The sequence below is a fragment of the Larimichthys crocea genome, chromosome II (genome assembly GCF_000972845.2).
Source record: "Larimichthys crocea isolate SSNF chromosome II, L_crocea_2.0, whole genome shotgun sequence".
Lineage (NCBI taxonomy): Eukaryota > Metazoa > Chordata > Actinopteri > Sciaenidae > Larimichthys > Larimichthys crocea.
In genome coordinates, this window is record NC_040012.1 from 2,946,732 (window position 1) to 2,967,774 (window position 21,043).

The following is a 21,043-nucleotide window of genomic DNA, read 5'->3' on the forward strand; positions in this document are numbered from 1 at the left end:
AAACAATTTCCTACTATTAAGCAAGATAAATACAGGAAATGAAGAGAAATCCTGCATCCCGTCAGCCCAGAGCTCAAGTAGGGTTCATAGTGAATAATTAAAATAGGATCTATGGTAGGGAGGATGTAACTTCACCCTGAAGACTTTTAATACTTTTGCCTGATATTTAATTAAAGCCAGAGACAGAGAAACAACCTCTGCACCGTCTGTGGTGATGGAGGTGTTTTCTGTCCTTGCACTCTGAGAGCTCCGATCAAGCGACTGCGTGTACGTGCTTTAGAGATCTGTAAGGCCGTCAAACAAAGTTAATATCAGAACGACAGCGAGCGTCCTCGCATGTATCAGAATACCGGGCCCCTAATCCTCGCCGCCGCCTGTCTGACTGAGCTGATGCAAAGAAAAGCAGAACACTTAGCTATTCTGTTTCACATCCTCTACCTAATCCCCCTACATTGATGAGCCAATCAACTTCCCGCAGGCACACGAGGTGCGGCATTATACTCACCGGTAAATGCTTATAGCGTTTCTGGCTTTAAACAGGGAGGAGGATCTTTTTTAAAACTGCCATTAGCTTGATTGAGACCAACCTAAGCAATTTCCTCTGCAGAATGGGATTCTTTGATTGATTTTGATACTCCCCGGGATTTGAGGAGAAGAGGCCGGTGTCTTGATTCGAGCGCATAAACAATACGGGGAGTTTAATCTGCGCTTCGAAAGCTGTGGGCTAAAGTCGGCACTCAGAAACAAAACAGACGAGCTAAACGGCCTCTCGGGAGTCGCCGTTAATCCCTGCGAGTGGCTGCTGCTTCCGACAACAGCAAACAAAAGGTGGAATGAGAGAAGATAGCATCTCTAACAGATCTCCTCAAATATCAAGCCCAGGCAGCGGTGCATTCTGGGTGCTATGACTAAGCAGAGGATGTGAGAGCGAGAGGGAAAAAGTACGGCGAAGAGACAAGTGGAAATCAGCTGGGAGGCAACAACCAGCTGGGTGTTTTTATGTTTTATGTCCTGGCTTGATTCCAGCCTCAAGAGAGACGAGGGAACAGATTTGGGTGAAAACTTCCAACGGGCATATGGTGCGGCCCCGTCAAGAGTCTTTCGCTGTGGCATTTGACAGCACGTAGGGACCAGCGGCTGCTTAGCAACAAGCTCTCTGGCCCTGAGACCTGGCACCGACACCTGGTATCCTGTTGGCAGAGGTTCGCACCACCTGCGCCAGCTGTCAGTCAAAGCCCGTACCGAGGGAGAAGTCCCGCAAAGTTTTATTCCCAACATCACCTCCTGTCCTTTCATTCCGCGTTGCCACCTCCCAGATTCGATGCTGTTTATTGGACTCGCCGCTCACGTCGGCACGACAAACCCTGGATGGTTTTAAGCCCGTTACATCATCGCTCAACATTCTGTGTTTGCACCATTTCTCAACAAACTGTCTCTGCACTTGTTTTTTGATGTGCTTGTTTATTGAGTTGGAAGGGAAAGAACATGCAAAGCATCCATCTCTTTTTTTTTTTTCCTCACAGAGCCTCTGGAAAGAATCAGACGATACTTCAAAAACAAAATGATGTAACACAACATCGAGGGACTGACATGTTAGAGAAGTTTCGAGGTTTAAGTATCTTCCCTGAGTCTAACAACCGTTCAGACACGACTCAGATGGTGAAACTCACGGTTAAGTGCATCGTAAGACTGGGAGAGTGACCCAATATCCATAAAATTATCACTTTGTTCCCCATGTTTCTTGTCAGTTGGCTGAAAACAACTGCAAGAACTCTACCGATTGCATCTTTTCGACGCGGTCGGTAGAGTTCTCAAAGTACTTTTCTTTGGAGTTGTTTCTACAGAGACCGTTCGTCACCCTCACCTTTCTTTAGAAGGATGTTGAGCCTCCTCCCGACCTTTTTGGTAAATCCTGCAGTTGGCGTCGAGTTCACCCCCCGCTGAGGCGAGTGTGTCTGTCCCATCGGAGGCTTGGCTGCAGAGACCGCCGGGTGACTCAGAGGAGGGTAGCCGTCATTCTGTTCCGGGTGAGTGTGTGGATGTGGATGCGGATGAGGATGCGGATGTGAGTGCGGGTGACTTTGGGAACCATGTCTGGACATCCTCTGCGGGGCGTGGTCGATGCCGGAGACGGTGCTGCCGGTCAGCGACTCGGGGCTGAAGCGGCCCGAGGCGTACGCGGGGTTCCTCTCGGCGTGGGACAGCTGCTCGTAGTGGGTCTTCATGGACGACGGCACCACGTGGAACATGATGACGGGAGAGCGCATGGCCTGACGGAACATGTTCTGGGCTCTGGGAGAGAAAGAGCGGGAAGTCATTTAAGGGAGAGGTTTGGAAAGAGGATGGAGAGAGTCGATTATTTCTTCAACAATCGTAAACATTCATGCCGCACAGACTTCACACATCCATTCTGTATAACATATAAAATCCATCTTCGCCCACCTGAACATTCTGACATGTTAATTAATACTCATTGCCAGCGTGAGCGACTCTAAAAAGAGACTGAACCCTCCCCGACAGCTCCATCACATAATCCCCTCATTTGGCTCCAGATGAAGGAGACCTCCATCCGTCGGATAGTTTGCAGAAAATCCTCTTTTAAACCCCCCCCCCCGCCCGTCCATCTTAGTGTGAGCTCATGTACAGTAGGTGTGAATGGAAACTTATGTTGGCTGTCAGCACGCTGCAACAGCGGAGCCTTGTTAGCACCACCTGTTTCAATAAAGCAGACTCTTCCCTCGCCGCCGCCCCCCCCCAACCTGACAGCTGCACGGACGTTCGGGAAATGCCGCGGCACCACCAGAATTTATATTGCACTCCCCCCACCACAAACTTAAAAATTTTGGGCCCCTGGAGATTCTTGTTGTGAAATTCCAGGCCCGTTTTTTCCCAGCCGCTAATGGCGTTCCCCGAGGAGGACGGCGTTGTCTCGGCATCTTTACGACTTGAGCCAGAACGGAGTGGCCCCCTTATAAAAAAAAAATACTGTTAAATAAATAACGAGAGCAACTGTTGATGCTCTTGTAACGACACTATATATGGAAGTCTCAATCCTAAAGGTCAGAAGGCGACTTACTCAGTGATAATTTTGGATTAACTGCTGGAAGCATTTCTAATATTCCCTTTGTTCAAACAGTCGACAAACTACAGGGACGCTGTTTCATGAACTTGGCTTTCGTGTGGAGACTATTTGGTTTTCGTTTTTTTCATTTTGTTGGATTTTGGAAGTTCAATTTGAACATTATTAAAGGATTTTTTAAAATAAATAAAGGCTACACTAGATTTTTTTTTATTTACTTCAAAGATCAAGATTCAGCACAACTGGGGCCAGGACAGCTTGACTAACTGGGGGAAGGACGGTGCACCTCATGACCTCTACAGTTCCCTTTCCCTAATCCTAGCTCCGTTTCCAAAGCCTCAGCCAATAAATCCAAAACTACACGCATGGCTGGATACTACAGGAGACAGTACGGACCCTTTAAATTCCTGCCCATGTCCAGTCCCATGAGATAGAAATGTATCATCATAATACACCTGTAGGTGCACGTGCTCTCTTATGAATTTGTATAAAGAAATTGAAAACATGCACATGTTTAATATGCATTTATGCTGCCAGGTGAACAGAAGATCAAACACACATTTGCGTCGCTGGATTTCTGAAATCGCATTAGTCAGACGACATTATATATGCGGCATGAAGCCGTGCATGCAGCATATAGCATCTTAAAAAGAAAGAGGGATAGGGGAGTTAGCAGGTGATGAAAGCAGTACACGTGAATGTTAGGAGACTCATTCCCGTTCAGGAGGAGGGAGAAAGGTGTTAGAGGAGTCCAGTGGAGCTGTTACTGAAACACAGGGGAGTAAAAAAGCTGAGAGGATTGCAGAGAACCGCTTCAGCGACTGAGCGACCTACAGGAGTTTAACAGGGAAAGGTTAGCTCAGCACGGTGACAGGCGGCAGAGTAGCCTGTGCACCGGCAGGAGTGCAGAGAGGAGGCGTGAGGAGAGAGGAGGCGTGAGGAGAGAGAGGAGTTTAGGGAGAGAGGGAAGGAGCGAAGGTCCAGGGAGCATCAGCACTGAGCGTCCCCGCGAGCTGCCGTCTTACTGTTCAAAGCGGATGTTTCGCAGGTCCCCGTTATTGATACGGACGATGCAGTCGTTCTCCTGGAAGAGGGCCTGCTGCTCGGCCTTGCCTCCCCTCTCCAGACGCTTGACCAACAAGCCAAGAGTCCTGAAACGTTCAAACGTTCATGTCAACAAGGTGCAAGACGATGTCCGTGGAGAGAGCTGAGGTGCAGAATGCAGTGAATCATCTATCACGGTGACTTTCTTTGAACATAGTTACACTTTCTGTGCCAAAATCATACTTAGACTGAGACTATTAAGCTCTGTGGCTAACCTGTCAACCCTCTGAGACTCAATCTTTGCTGTTCTGCAGCTTTCTTTTATTACTGCCTCAAGAAAAATGAATACAAACATCCAGAAATCAGTCTGTGCCGTGTCAATGAAACACTTTTCAGTCAAAAAAAAAAAAAAAGGAGGCTACGCCTGATTGCTGCCTCTGCTCCATCATGCGGCACTTGAAAAGAGTGTACAGTGTGGTCCTGTCATTTGCATCATCAGTGTAGCAATGAGGCTTATGAGAGAAAGCAGTCACATCACATCAGGGTGCTTTAGAAGACTCTGTGTGTGTGTGTGTGTGTGTGTGGGGAGAGCGAGCTATTCAAAGCCAATCAACACATTGAAAAACTCGACTGTAGTTCTGCCGAGGGAGGTCGACGCTTCGCAGGTGTTAATTATCTAACGCCGGAGACTGCTGCGGCCTTTTTCTCCGAGCAGAAAATAAAGACTGCAGACGAGGTTGGAGGGAGGCCGGTCTATCGCGCTTGTATAACACTTCAACCGCGCTGAGCTGTAACCCGTCGTCGCCTTTGTAATCTGCCGTGGCAAACTGGCTTTACGCCGGATCCGGCACAGCCACAGCGAGAGCCTAACTTCACCTGAAAGGGCGCTTTGCGGATTATAGATCCGAGTCTGAGGAAGAAAATCAAGGGAAGACGGCATGGACCTAATCTTTGGTATTATAGTCTGTGTCCGTGTGTAGTGAGGCTTTTTTTTCTGGAGGTGGTATGAGCGAGTGCCGCCCGGGTGAATTGGGTTGATTTTAGGGTTTAACGCTCGCCCTCGCCTAAGGCTTCTAATTCAATATGAATGGGAATGTGATTACAGAGAGGGCAGAAAAGTTCAGGAGTTGAAAAAAAAAGTTATGAGACAATTCGGCTGATTGAATTTGAGCGAGGACACAATGCGATTTGCTGGTGGAGCGGCTATTTCTCTGATGAAAGCTGGGCATCTTAATCTTGGGACAACGCCTACTCTGACATTTCCCCAATAAAAGAAAAGTGCATTATAAATGTGCTTTTAGGTTGATTGAGTTGGGCGGCAGAGAAAAGTGATATGATCCTGATTTTCAATAAAGCGCGGGCAGCGAGGTTTGTAGTCGCTGATCGTGTTTGTGCGTCTCCCTGCTGAGTCATAAAGAAAGTTTGGACGTTTGTTGGGGCTGCGGCTCTGCAGGAAACACCTCGGCCTCTAAAACTGTCCTGTGCCGGTTATAGAAACTTTATTTGGAGGGATTATACAGAGGGACCTCCATGTAAACGTCAGCTTTGAAATCAATATCACACTCAACTACACAGAGCGTTTTAACTGTTTGTAAAAAACATGCCTCTGTGGGGGGAATATTTAAACCAGATGCGACATTCCTATAATTCCTTCATAGCCTTGTTCCAGCTGTGTGCATGTGTGTGTGTGTGTGTGTGTGTGTGTGTGTGTGTGTGTGTGTGTATGCTCAGTGTATCCTTTGAATCATGAAAAGCTGATGTGACAGCAGCTACGGAGAAATATGACGGTCACCTGCAAATTCTAAACAAGTATGATTGATCGCTGTAAACTGGCAAATGGCTTCATGATGCAGGCAGTCCAAACCCCTTTGAGAGTGTGTGTGTGTGTGTGTGTGTGTGTGTGTGTGTGTGTGTGGGATTATATGATGAAGTAGGAGTAATTACACATGGGCACCAAACAAGGAATGTCCGGTGTGAGTGTGGGTGTGTGTTTGTGTGTCTAAGGTGATGCAGCACACAGTAAAAAAAAGAAAAGCCAAAGTAACACATTTAAAGATATTTTTAACAAAAGCACATTTTTATGAGTCTATAATAAAGCTGACGAGTCATCAGCTGAAGGGGATAAGTGGGCAATTCAATATTTTTTTAAATTTTTAAATCTAAAAGCTGTCAGCTGTGTACCTCCTTCCAGTGCAAAGCAATTCAAAACTGGAAAAGGTAGGCAAAACTAGTTCTTCTGTAATCAAACACAGCTCTTTAAAGTCCGTGTAAAGTAAAAATAAATCTGTTCTGAGTTTGTCAGACCAAAGAAGAAAGTGTTATGAACCACCCAGCCAAATTTTAATTATTAAAAATATCAACAAGTTTATGAAACTAGGAGTCAAAATCTGCTCAGGGTGGCCTCAGCGTGTCATCGAGCCACCCTTTAAGGACCGCCCACAAAATCCTGAGACTGAAAACTGGTGAAAAACTGTTTGAACCTCTGACTCCACATTTCAGTGATATATGGTTCAAAGTCTTTTCACGTGTTTTTAGCAACTATTGTCCAACATATTTAATGTATTTTGAAATAAATCTCAGATTTTCCTTTACACAGACTTTAAATGAAATAATAAAAAACTGTTTAAGTTGAGCTTCTATGTTGACCCTTTTCCGATGTGTTCAAGGCCCTGTGGGTGATATTCTCTCCTTTATTCCCTCCCCGTCTGTCTGAAACAGCTCCAGGGCTCTTTGCTCTGGATATTTTTTTACCTGCGGTCCCTGCCACTGAAAGGCACCACGTGGATTCCCAGGGGCCCGCCGTCGTTTGACACCTCCACCAGTTTGACTATGTCTCTGGGAGAGACGGTGACGGATGGAAGACGAGGAGACGTGAAGGGCGGGTGGATGGGTGGGTGGGTTCAATGTGGGGGGAAGAGAGTGGAGTGATGTAGAGAGGAGAGGGGTGACACCATGTGGGGAAAAAACAAAACAGGAAATGAGACGATGATGAAAGAAACAAGACGGTGACAAAAGAGTGTGAATAAAAAACAGAAACAAAAAAAAACAGAGCAATCCAAATAAATCAAACATATGTACGGGAAAACGGGACACGTAAAGGATAACGGAGAATCACACACACACACACACACACACACACTGTAGACTTCGAGGCTGGGATCTGTGTCATTTCTTCAGGGCTGCTCCTGAGCGTCAAACACATTGATGTCTACAGTGTAAAAATCATCATGTGTGTCACAAGTCAAAGTCTTCAAACGACACGTCTGCTGTGTGAAGCTCGCTTTTATTTTGACGCTGTTGCCTGCAGCTTCAAAATAAAAGCATGAGCTTGATTTTTTTTTTTTTGGTTTCTTTTATGTCACACTGCAAAAAAATCCAGAAAGCCGATGGCAGCCGGCTCAGAACTGAGTGATGTGTTTGAAGTGCAGGTTTAAAATTCAGTTGATTCCTGGACTGCCTTTCAGTTTTATGCAACTCGTCCCTCAAACCCAACACACCCTCTGAAATACACAGCACAAGCACACAAAAGAGGGCGACAGCATTCCTGCAGCCTCATAACTCGTAGGGTGATCTTAATGAATTGGAAATCTAAGGCAGGGGTTCCCAAACTTTTCAGCCCGCGACTCCCAAAACAACCCGACTATCCTGATGTCAGATGACTTGTCCTTGTTACATGCCGTGTTTCGCATTGAAACACTTTGACTTGTGTGTCTGCAGGGTCGGAGCTTCATTCTTTTATATCTGGAAACAGCAAACTGTGCTGTGGCTGTGCACAGCTGAAAAAACTTCATAATGAAAGTGAGGAAAGAATAAATTCAAACTTCATCTCCTACACGCACAGATGCATTTCCGATGAAGCCCCCGGCTCTGTATCGTTTTATTGCTTTTACACGTGGATCGCTGTTCATCCTTCTGACCCAAAACACAGTCACAGATATTTGCTTTTCTGGGTCTGGCATCCTTCACCTGTTAGTCCATCTACACGCAAGATGCCAAATCTAACCGACCCACAGCTTTGATACAATGACTATGATTAGCTCGGGGAAAATGGGCCCCTCGTTGACGACTAAGAGGCAGGAAAAGCCAGAGAGAGAGAGAGAGAGGGGAAAAAATAAAACAGGAATAATAACAATACCATACCTGCATATTAAACTGGAGGCATGCAACAAAGCAAAATAACAAAACAAAACACAGTTGTTAATAACGGGAGCTGAATGGGTTTAGTGCGTGGGAGAGCTCTGATGGCGAGACGAGGATCATTTCGCTCCCACAGAAGAGAATTATGTAAATCAGGGAAAGCAGGGTTGAAATGAGATTTTTCTACAAACAAACCTCGATTACAGTCTGTAACCTGCTGCTCTGCCTTTAAAGCACTTACGTATGTAATTACTGCGTGTAGAGAAGAGAGAGAAGAGAGAGTTGATTTGGCCGAGTGGGAATAATTGTGCTCACCAAGTCTTTTTTGCTGAGATCTGGAAACGCAGCAACGTGTTTGATCATAACTGAAATGATGACCAAAGCTACAAGAGAAAGTACCGACCGCTGTGGTGACACATTTTGGAATAAACCTGATTAAATATTCATTGGGCAGTCACTCTCGTGCCTGTAGGTTTGGTTTCAGCAGGACTGGTGAGGCAGGAAAAAAGAAACGGGGGGAAGCGGATCCGGCGACTTACTCTAGTGACCTCACAGGGGTGTGGTCCATGCAGGAGTCAGCTCGACCGACCGGCTCGATCCTGCCGTTTTCCTCTTCTCTGCCTTCGTCATCCTGGAAACAAAGCACAAACATGGCAAAGAAGAGTGAGCTTCAGAGAATCATAGTTTCTTTCACACGTCAGGAGATGTCAACCTAAACTTCGCCAAGCCGCTGTCACGGCTACAGTTGTCCTCGCCAGCAAAACGAAGTGACCGCTAATCAGTCTATGTGTCTCGATTATTAAAAAATGGATGCTGAGAACTATTTTTGCCTTTCCAGATGGCTGGTCGACAGATTGGCCGAGCGACGTCGAGCCCGGACTAACAAGCTCAATTCTGCGTGACCCTAATGACTTCTGCTGACAGGAAATTCAACCACGGCGTGGCACGGAGCTCTTCGTGGATGTTGTCAAACTTCTAGTTTCTAGTCTTTCCGCGGGACGCGCACGGCTTCTAGGACGCATAATCATCTGTCGTTCACCCTGACACAGCAGAAAATAACAAAGCATGGTGCCCGATGCTCGTTTTCCTTACGAGATCTGAAGAACCGAGCGGTTCTCTGGGTGATTTTGTGCAGTTTGGTCCTTAAATTCTGAGTTGAAACCCTAAAAAAAGTATCATTCAGCAACTGAAAAGTACGCGGAGCCGCTAACCTGACGGAGCCGAGACGAGCGGATCGGAGGAGGTCTTCCACGTGTATAAAAATACATGCCCCTTTACAACTTCTTCAAAATGACATCGCCTTTGTTCTCCTTCTGTATTAACTGTGGACACTTGGTGTGTGTCGTTTGAATACGGAAGCTGAGACTGTTGACACACACACACACACACACACACACACACACACACAAACAGACAGGGCATTGAGAGCAAAGAGGAGGAAAAATGAGAAGCAGAGAATGAAGGTCATTAAAATTTCAGGGCGACACCGGAGAGGAGAGAGACGAGCGAGCGAGCAGCAGCAGCAGGCCTCCCCGGCAACCGGCCGCCTCATCAGTATGAAAATGAGCCTGCCGTTACCGTGGCTGCCGTACGGTTGCCATGGCACTTTGGGTGCCTGGAGGACATACGGCTACAGGGCAGTGTATGAGTGTGTGTGTGTGAGGAAACAGTGTGCAACCTATCGATGTGGAAGTCGTCTCCTGCCGGCTGAAAGTGGCAGACGGTCAAAATGAAACGAGAAAGACAACAAGTCTGATTGTACAACACAGAGTGTGTGAGGTTTTGGTTTTGAAGTTGACAATAAGAGACACTTTAAGGCTTCCACCTGTCCTTATTCAGCATTTGGACAAACAGAATCCAAAAAAGTTTGAACTGAATAATATTTTGCAGCTTTCCTGCAGCACATAAAGACAATGGGAATAAATATGCTGCATCACCCAAAGAGGCATATCATCTACAAATTGTTCTGCACAATGGACTTTAAAGTATAAGCACATGTGGAAGACAATAAAGATTCCTAAAAGACATTTCTTGGCTCGGTGGACAGCAGCACTGCATTCCAAGATTCTTTTACGGCACCGTGAGCATTTATAACGTTTATACAGGGAACATTCCTAAAACGACTCTTTAAATCACCAAAAATGTGTTCGACTATACGGTGTGAGGCTGTGATTTATCTACTGGTACTGCATGGAGCATTTTCTGTTAAATGTATGGAGGAGAGGAAGCACTGCACCCGCGGTCACATTATGAAACAAACACAGAGGCCAGATATAAAAAAGTCCAGCAGACAGAGAAAGAATAACAAGTCAAAGAGCCTCAGAAACACGTCCAACACTATTCAATATTTATCAGTGGATGTGGGAGTGAGGCCGGGGACATCAGAGAGGCAGAGAGGAGTCGCTATCTGAGGAAGAGTAAATGAGATCGGCATTCATCACGGCGCATGCAGAGCCCTTTATTTCAATACGCTTCATCTCAGACGTACCCGCCTGCATACTGACAACTCTGTTCCACGGATGGACGGAGATGCTGTGCACGGGTTCATGTACGGTACGGGTGTGTGTCGGCATACGAGACGGGATCAGGAGAGGAAGAATGGAAATAAATAAGAAACAGACACAGTTATAAATAATATGTTTGCGGTAAAGAATGTGTTTACAACGTTATATAGAAGCTGCCATAAATACAGAAGGACAATGAGAGAAATTAACCTCAGTGTAATGCAGCGGTTTGGTTTTCGCCATTTCCCAACACACACACACACACACACACACACACACACACACACACTGTTGCTTCTTGTCCAAAGACAGATGAACATACCAGGAATGTTGGGAAACAATCTACAGATTACTCATGTAGTAATTGTGGTGGAGCTTTCGATTAGATTACATGATCATCAGCAGATGGAGTCGCCTCGTCGTCATGGAAATCTTCATCCGCGTCGGCTTAAAAAAAATAAGAAAAAAAAAAGAGAAAACTTTTCCAAAATTTTGGAAAATTTGACTGTTAACTAAATCTACAGTTGGCAAATGGGCAAGTCCATCTGTGGCTGGATTTACTGTGACGTGATCAAAAGCTTCAGAACCGCTACCATGTGGACCTCCTGGTGAGAAAATGTTTGTTTCAAAAGGTCGGGACGAAGTTTGGACCTCGGCTGATGGAAGTGATTTTTCAATCGGTCTCTCGTTCTTTCCCCCTGTCTGTTGTTACAAAGGTTTTCATCTGCTCTGGAGAATCGGCAGCTCCTGTTTCGTTCTGTAAAGGAATCTTCTGAACGGCGTGGAGGCTGTTAGTGGTGGACAACGTCTGTTGGATTACAGTAGATCTGTAACTATGAGTCAAGATGATTTATTCATGTTAAACAACATCTGTTGTTAAAGTTTGCATGGCCCATGGTAGCTTCTTTTTCTTTGTTACATCTTCAAGAGAAGAGATTAAAAAATAAAGTGGTGTCATCTGCGAAGAAACGAATACTGGCGTCTTCCCAGAAAAACATTAGCGGCAACTCTCACACTTTGATTGACAGCTGGACCAATCAGCTTTTACTTCAGCTTCTCCCCCCCTTCAAAAGTCCAGAAGGAGACACTCAGAGAGGCATCGCCACGCTTTCAGAACCACAACATCAAGACGTCGCCCATTCCCGTTCCTGGGAGTTGGCTGGGCGAGCAGAGGGATAGATAGCCGCATTAATAATTCAGGGCTGAGTTGGGGGGTTAATGGCTAGCAGGCAGACAGGCAGGCAGGTACGGGGCGGGCCGATGCGTTTTCCAGCCGAGTCATTGTTTGTTTCCTGGATGTAGAGAAGGAGAGGCAGGCCCGGCAGTTTTCAGGCCCGGGAGCTCATTAAAGATTAATAGAAGAATCCATTGGGGCCTGTCCTTTCTATCTCTCAGACTAAATGAAGTGGTCTGCGCCTGGTGTGTATGTATGGGAGAGAGCGAGCGAGTGGAGTAATGCTGCACTTTAATGAAGTGCTGCCCGCTCCCCTTTCCTGCCACTTTGACCACGCTGTCACTTACAAACTGATGCGGATGCATCGCGGCCAGCGGGCGGACGGACGGGAGAGTTCATCTTACAAAAATCTTTAGAGACAAAATGCAAACATTCTGATGCTGGATGAATCTGAGATGAGTCGTAAATGTTTAAAATCTGTGACAGAAAGCTACAGCACGGACACCACTTACAGACAATTTTGGCATCACACCTGGATCCGAAACGGCATTAAAATTTCAACATGTTTAAATATGAATGATCTCACACACTATGAAAGGTTACGATCATTAGGTTTGATTGTGGAGTCGCCAATCTTTAGAGTGACAACCTTCGTGAAACGGGAAGTGACGCAACGTGATGAAACGGTGAGAAACGCCGATACGCTTCGACCGTTGTTGGCGCCAATTATGCAAAAAAAAAAAATTGTTTTAATAGCACCATCACATCATTTGACAGACTTCGTGAAGAATTTCACAGAGACAAATCGACATGAGCTGAGAACCATCACAAGTCAAGCAGAGAAGTCAAACCTTCACTGAGTTTAGGAGGCTGGCTTGTTTTGTATTAGTCCAGGTAGACGACATATTCAGACGTTTTGTACTATGTGCTATAAACCGTCAATACTTTTTGGATACCAATCAAAACGTGTCTGTAGCATCAGCCACAAAAGAAAAAGTACCAAAAGCTTTCCTTGTTTACTTTCTTTCATCAGGTAGTTTTAAACCAAAGCTCTGCCAGTTTTAGACTTTTTTAGGCTCAAACATTTAAGAAGCCGTGTTTTTTAAAGGTCAAATTCCACCAGGCAAGGATACGACGGGCTCTGTGTGCACCTCTGTGGAAACTGAAGCCAATCACGCCATTCTAGTCAATGTTTCAAACCCCACCGGAACCACCACGGTCCGTTTTTAGAAGTGCCCCAGAAACGCTCTGCTTCTGAAATGCTACTGGTGGGGTTTGAAATCGTGTGGCGAACGGACCGAGACAGTGTCACAGCCACTGCCGTCAGACACATTTTAAAGATAGATTTGTAGAAAAACATCTTTGTATTCCTTCAAAGTATTGGTACCAAAACTCAATAATAATGCTGTTTGACCCTGTCTGTGCCACGTCACCTTTCTTTTAGCTGAAACGTCATTTGAATTACCGTTCAAAGAAGGCGACAACGGGCAGAAATGTGCCCATTTTACCTTTAAAGCTAAAGAGTAATTGTTGATTTTCTGATTTGCGATGCCGGCCTGTGCACAAGCCACAAACAGACACGCTCATTCTTTTCTTACAGACAAAAATCACACGTGTTAAACTCGAATACACAAAATTCAAAGAGAGAAAGAGACTCACAGACACGGCACACAAACACAGACATCCATCACTGTTAACTGGTATCTATGTCCTCTCCAGCAGAGCTCCATATGTCCATGACCGGATGAAACACTGAACCAGAGACCATAAATTAGCCTTAACCCCTAACCTCTAACCTGAAGACTACTACGCACCATCTGGTGAGTTTAAAACAAAGAGAGATGGATGAAAGATGAAGAGTTCAACTAATAAAATCCTTGGATATACATTTCCATGAGGAATCCGTCCTTCTGTAGATCTAAGGATTCAAGGTTTTCCAGGCTTTCATTGTACCGGAGCTTACGGATGATTGACACGACCGAATTAGAACAAAAAAGACTTCTTCAAAGAAAAAAAAGAGAAGCGCGCAGACTGACGAAAAGAGCGGTGAAACAAATAGCTTCTGGGTCAGTGAGTGTGTGACCCCTTTCAGGAAGAGGCAATGGGGAAAAAATCTGACCACTTTCTTCGGAGGTGATGTAACACACACACACACACACACACACACACACACACACACACACACACACACACACACTCACTTTTGTTTAATTAAAGTTTACAGACGGGATCGCCCGGATGGTCACTTTCATCGTGTCGGAGGACGTAATGATCAAACATCACTGCACGTGACCTCTGTCTTATTTACTGGGTCAGTCACTGAGGGCAGAGATCCTGCACACTGATGTTGGTGTAGGATGTCAGCTATAAAAGAGAATCAGTGCTTAACATTTAATTTAGCTGAACCGATAGATTTGAAAAATGTAAAAAATGTCAGTCGGTTATGATACCATATGAGGAGACTCAAATAAACTTCGCGATCCCGATAGCGGTGCACAACGCGGTGCGACCTCTCGTGACAAAGAGACGTTTTATTAATGTCGACGCTCGGCTCAGTGCGAGACCACAATGCATCATTAAAAGCAAGCTTTCAATTACAGATGCCTCGCACTAATTCAATTAGTCTCCTTTGAAGACACTTTGATAATGGGATCCAGACGGGGCGGATGGCATCGTCAATAACTCGAGGATTCATTGAGCTGAGGGGACGTTATCTGTGTTTATATCATCCTGGCAGCCGGTTGGAGAAGACAAAGAGGAGGCTGGTGTAGGTTTCTGTGTGTGTGTGAGTGTGTGTGCCGTGTTTGCTTTTGTGGAAGGGACATGTAAAAGTAGAAAGCAGAGACAAAGGCGGAAGAAAGTGCTTGTGTCTGCACATATGTAACTTAAGGCGAGAGGTTATTATCTGTGTGCATATCTAAGAGTAACTCGGAGCCTCTGCGGCGCTTTTAACTGTAACTTTTCCCATTTTTCTGTACAATAACAGAAATAACAGCTCATACTGATGCTACACTGACGTGTGTCTCTGTCTTTCATACGCCTGTTCTTTGTGCTCCAGGTATGGAACTTTTTCACTGATTCTGGTGAAACTGGATCATGTTTTATGGAGAAAATGTTTCCTGTTTTTTCCTCCGATGTCCTCCGGCTGCTCCTCATCAACTCTCTGATTTACAGAGTTTATGATGGACAGTGAAGTAAACTGCTGCCAACTGTAGCTGCTGTTAGTTTGTATCAGACTGACGAGGAGAGGGAGGTTTTCAGGGCCTGGGTCAGGGGGGGGGGGAATTCTGACTCGGAGTGGAGCAGGTGTCGTGCCAGAACAGGAGCTGGACAAGCAGGCAATGTAACTGGGCTCGGCAGCCTCTGTAAACATACTGGCAGAGGCGAAGAGGATGTCTTGTGTTGGTGACCTTGTTGATGTTTGGCTGATCATATGTGATGTAATCATAACAAATACACGTGTACAACTGTCAATATTCAGCACAGTAGCATTAAACTCTTGAACCGGGGGTGCAAGAATAAAGATTACGCTTTAACTGACAATAAAAGTTGCATCTCTAGTCTACATACAATTATGTTATCTTCTTTTGGGGCTGGACGCCCCCTTAAAATAGTGTGAAATATTCACACTAGAGAACACAAATTTAGTTTAGACAATATTTTACCTTCAACTTTTGTGTCACTAGGTTGGGGAATGCCCTCCGGCACACAGCCAGGTCCATAAGGAAAAGGTTTTCTCGCCTGGCCTGCACTGAGTGCTGACCTCAGTCCCATCTAAAGCATTTAGAAAGAACTCAAACAACAACCTTTAGTCAGGCCTTATCGCCCCACATCAGTGTTGTCTAATGCTCTTGTGGCTGAATGAAAGCAAAAAATCTGGAGGAAAGCCTTCCACGGAGAGGGGAGGCTGTTACAGCAGCAGATCATTCTCAAGTTTCACATATGGACGCAATGTTTATGTTGGCAATGTAATATATCTTGCCGTTTATCATTTGCAGCCAAATAAAGTTTGGAAGCTATAATCCAGTGTGCTGAAACTGCGCACACACACAGTTTCCACAGCTCTGCGTCTTTGTACATCACAGAGGCAGCAGCAATAACAACGTGAACAAAATGAGACTTCCAGCACTTCCTAAATTACCACGGCGCTGCTGTAGCGATCCACTTAATTCAACTGCAATTCCTGCGATCCAATCCAATCAAAGTAGATGGGGGTTGGTAGAGGGTGTATCATCGCAGCGAAACAAGGGCCGCAATTTTCCCAGCAATACTAGACAATGATGGAGGCCTCATCAGGAATATAAGCAATTTCAAAACTCACATTTTAGGAGCCCAGTCAGTGTCGCTGGAAATGAAACTGCAGAAGGTTTGAATGCAAAGGACGGAGCAGAATGTTCTACATACTTGATTCTTTTACCATATTTAATAGAGATATCTTTAAAAAATACTCAGATTAGTGAGAGGTGTTACAGAAATGTTCTCCCAAGAGCGCCGGGGGGGAGAACGAAAGAGAAAGTGAGTGATGGGACAGAGAAATGAAGGACTAGAGGGGGAAATAAAAGGGGAAGGCAGACAGACAGACTCAAGGAGAATGACAGAGAGAGGCAGACAGCGAGACGGACAGAGACACATCACGCAGAGGAACAGAAAGCCGTGACAAAGCTCGTTCAAAAGGATGAAAAACGACACTTTGAAAAGTCCCAACTGGAAACCTGAAGGGATTCAGGGGATGCTCTGACATTTTATATTTCAGCTCTTGGTTGTCTGAGGGGAAAAAAAGAAACAAAAAAGTTGGTCCATCAGTTGACAAGAACATCACAGAAAAACAGTCTTTCCGTCATTCTTCCACCTTAAATATTCATATTGTTGTATTTCTTTTCACTCCTTCTACTCCGCTGAGGTCCTTGCCTGGCCCTCTCAGGCTGACTGGCATTCCAGTGGTGTGGATGGATTATTTAGACAGTAATCAGCCAGACTCGGTGCCGAACGTTGATGTAGGCTTGAATCCAATACACACTGACAGAATCAGCTTGACTTGGCTCTCCAGACAATGTCAAACATGACACAGGTGGAGGCAGAGTGTGTGTGTGTGTTTGTGTGTGTGAGCACAGAGAGTAGGATACTGTAAAGAAGTACAGTATGTGGACTGTAAGTGAGCGGGAGGAAAGTTTCTAAATAACTACCATATGGAAACCATATGGAGGACAGAGCTGTGTGTCAACTGCAATGGATCAAGCATGGCAACACACACAGACTATAATATTACATATATACATATGCATAGAGAGCAAAAAACAATGAGGGGGACCTCATATAAGCAGTAGCTGCATCTCCAGTCAAACAAATCATACATACAGACATCAAAAGGAAATAACAACATTATTGGGCCATTATTGAGACTCCAGAACCTTCAGTGCTCTTCAACATAGATTCTCCAAGTCTGGACAGAACTCTACTGGTGGTATGGACACTGTTACTACAAAATCCCCCAAAGTTATAGAGCTGAAATGATTAGTTAGATTAAATTAATTAGATTAGATTAACTGATGTCAGAAAATAAATATATCAGAATCCGCTGGAGGAACTATACAGCCCATCGGGCCTGGAAATGACTCGGAAGCCCCCCCCCGAAAGAGATGGATGGATGGATGGATGGATGGATGGATGGATGGATGGATGGATGTTTGAATGGATGGATGTATGTTTGGTTGGATGGATGGATGGATGGATGGATGGATGGATGGATGTTTGGATGGATGGATGTTTGGATGGATGGATGTTTGGTTGGATGGGTGGATGGATGGATGGATGGATGGATGGATGGATGGATGCTTGAAAGGATGGATGGATGTTTGGATGGATGGATGTTTGAAAGGATGGATGGATGTTTGGTTGGATGGATGTTTGAACGGATGGATGGATGGATGTTTGAATGGATGGATGGATGTTTGAATGGATGGATGGATGTTTGAATGGATGGATATTTGGATGGATGGATGGATATTTGGATGGATGGATGGATGGATGGATGTTTGAATGGATGGATGGATGGATGGATGGATGTTTGAAAGGATGGGTGGCTGTTTGGATGGATGTTTGAATGGATGGATGTTTGGTTGGATGGATGTTTGGTTGGATGGATGTTTGAATGGATGGATGGATGGATGTTTGAATGGATGTTTGGATGGATGGATGTTTGGATGGATGGATGTTTGAATGGATGGATGGATGGATGTTTGAATGGATGTTTGGATGGATGGATGGATGGATGGATGGATGTTTGAATGGATGGATGTTTGGATGTTTGGTTGGATGGATGGATGGATGGATGTTTGGATGGATAGATAGATGTTTGGATGGATGGATGTTTGGTTGGATGGATGGATGGAAATGGCAGAAGGTTGACTGGTTCTGGTTCTCAGAGGAGCTGCTGGCTCTCTGGGCCTGGATGTGAGGTGATGGCTTTGTCAGCTGTTGTTTTAGAGATCAAGAATGAAATTTGAACCTTTAATTGTCAATAAATATTTGTATATACACAAAACAAACAGTCCTAAACAAGCGAAAAACTGTGAAACAGTACTAGAATTTGAGAAGGAAGTGAAGGAGTTGGTGGAGGCTTATTTGAAGTTTTAGTTTTCTGTTACGCTGTTTGAATCATAAAACATTTACTATGCTGATGCATTTCTAAGCAGACATATTTCACTGCAGCCACCAGCAGAGAGAGCAGAGCTGTGGTGTTTAGGGGCATGTGGGATTTGTGTGTGTGTGTGTGTGTGTGTGTGTGTGTGTGTGTGTGTGATTTCTCAGTTCAATGAGCGTATCAACACCACCCGAAAACACAGAGCGGGTATCACAAATCGACGCTGACAGGTTGGTACGATGGCAGATTTTTATGAACTAAAAAAAAAAAAAAGACTACCGAACTTCTGTGAAGAAAGAGACTCCAAAAGTTTCAGACTACATTTATGTGGTTTGGTCGTCTAAACCTCGCGGTGCATTCGCTGCACGCCCAAAAACACAGAGGTGGACCGAGGTGGTGTGTGGCCGGGCACACAGCTTGTTATGTGATGCACCGTTTACCGTGATGGGACTCCCGATGGAGCGAAATAACAGGCAAAGCCGACCGCACTACCCCTCTGAGAGGAAGGAAGCTGTGGATAATGGTGACACACACACACACACACACACACACACTGATGTATAGTTGTCAGACTGAAGGCCATTATTCTGACCGACTCCAACTGTAATGGCTGCTGCTGAGAAGAAGATTGTGTCTATATAAACAAGTCAGGGAACAAAAACTCGCTCTCGCTCTGTATCCTCACCCTCTACCACTTCTTCTTTCCTCACACTTCGTGCTGCAGTGCTCTGCAGCAGTGCGTGCTGCACCTTCAGCAGAAACACCTCCACAGCTGCACATCTTAACTGCACCACCAATGACTCAGGAGCCGAACATGTAAACCGCTAATAAAACTTTATAAAGCAGTCATGGTTTTGTCATTAGAAGTAATTATTTCTGCTGAGCAGTGAAGCTTTGGGAGCTTTAGCTCTTTAAGATGGGCGACCGGTTCATCTACGTCCCTACTGAGCCGTCTTTGGTCTTATCAGCTGGTGTTGATGGGATTTTGCATTTATTATCATCATGCTGATATGCGTTAGAAGATTAAACTAATTCACAAATGCAAATGAATGTTTTGTCACGATGCCAGTGGGAGCAATATGGATCATTTCAGAATAAAAGATATGTTTGTTTTTTTAATGATAAAAACTCTGATAATACAGTAGGTGGTTGGTGAGCACAATGACAGTATAAAGAATGTACAGAGCACAAGTGACATCATGCATAGGTGTCCGAAGCCAAAGATACGTGGTGCCGTCATGTTGGCTGCTTCTTCCGCCTCCTGGTTAATCTGAATATCGGCAAAGACGTGGATCCTCAGCAGACCTGCTGCTGCTGCTCAAACAAGCCATCTGTAACGACACCCACCTGTCAATCAGTGTCCACGCTCTTAATCCTGCATAACTTTAAGCCTTAATATAATGTGAACAGGTGAGTTGTATATAAATTCAGCCTCAGTACAGTTGTCATGAACGGGGAAATTAGCTACAGAGACCAAAACTGTTTTTTGTACCAGGCTGTAAACATGTTTCATTATCATTTTAATACGTCGCTTCTGCAGCCGGCCTCAAGTGGCCGATGGAGGAATTACAGTTTTAGCACTTTAGGATTCATTTCCCAGTCACGGAGGTTGACACTTGGGTTAACACTGTTGCCTCACAGCAAAAAGGTTCTAGGTTCAGACTCACCAGCCCGCTGGAGGCTTTTCTGGGGCTGGTTTGCATGTTCTCGTCTTTGTGGGTTCTCTTTGGACTTCCTCCCACAGTCCAAACACATGCAGGTTAATTGGTGTGAATGTGAGCGTGAATGGTTGCTCCATGTGTTAAACTGCCGACCTGTCCAGGGTGTACTCTGCTGGATTGGGATCAAGGCTCAACATCGATGATGATTTTGACCCAAATATACAAAATATCTGGATTTATTTGATGTGGGTTCAGGTGTTGACCGTTCAGATACAGCAACATATCTCTCAGAGTGAGCTCCATTTGCAGGATTAGATTGTCAGAGCACGCCGGGCCTCAATAATCAGCTCTATCCGTCTTCTGTCAGATCCCTTCAGATTCTCCTCTGATAACAGCTGACACCTGCTGTTGTCATCCTTCTTGTGTGTCTTTGATCGTTTTATAGACCTCTGATAGAGTCCTCAGAAAAACACTCTCATCTCCTTTATCCTTTCAACATCTATCTTCTGTTCATTCCCTCTCTCTCTCTCTGCGCTAATGATAAACCTGTGGAGCGCAGCGGGTTTACAAAACTGACAGTCTTATCTTTGATTTCAGGCTGGATGTGTTTCTAACCTTCCCTCTACCTCAAGAGGTGGATTAAGTTTGAGAGAGAGGTGCCATCTGTCCAACCTGATCAGCTCTCTTTCCGGTGTAATTACATTTTGGTAGCAGGTGATGAACGGAAAATGATGTGCTCGTGTGTGCACAAAGTCCTGACGGCAGGTTGCACCCCGAGGTAGAGAGACCCCCTCGAGAATCCCT

The 21,043-nt window shown here is 45.1% G+C and overlaps 1 protein-coding gene across 8 annotated transcripts in view; it reads right to left on the reverse strand.

Moving 5' to 3' along the window:
* pard3ab (par-3 family cell polarity regulator alpha, b) overlaps positions 1–21,043 on the reverse strand; it is a 230,300-nt gene that overhangs the window by 108,732 nt on the left and 100,525 nt on the right. For 6 of the 8 annotated variants that reach the window (XM_027291164.1, XM_027291143.1, XM_027291170.1 and 3 more), the window contains exons 6-9: positions 8,800–8,891; positions 6,875–6,958; positions 4,105–4,230; positions 1,865–2,292 (exon numbers count right to left, since the gene is read on the reverse strand). In XM_027291164.1, the coding sequence (XP_027146965.1) occupies positions 1,865–2,292; positions 4,105–4,230; positions 6,875–6,958; positions 8,800–8,891 (730 nt within the window). The remainder of the gene's footprint in view (positions 1–1,864; positions 2,293–4,104; positions 4,231–6,874; positions 6,959–8,799; positions 8,892–21,043) is intronic. The other 2 variants (XM_027291156.1, XM_027291160.1) reach the window with 2 other exon arrangements.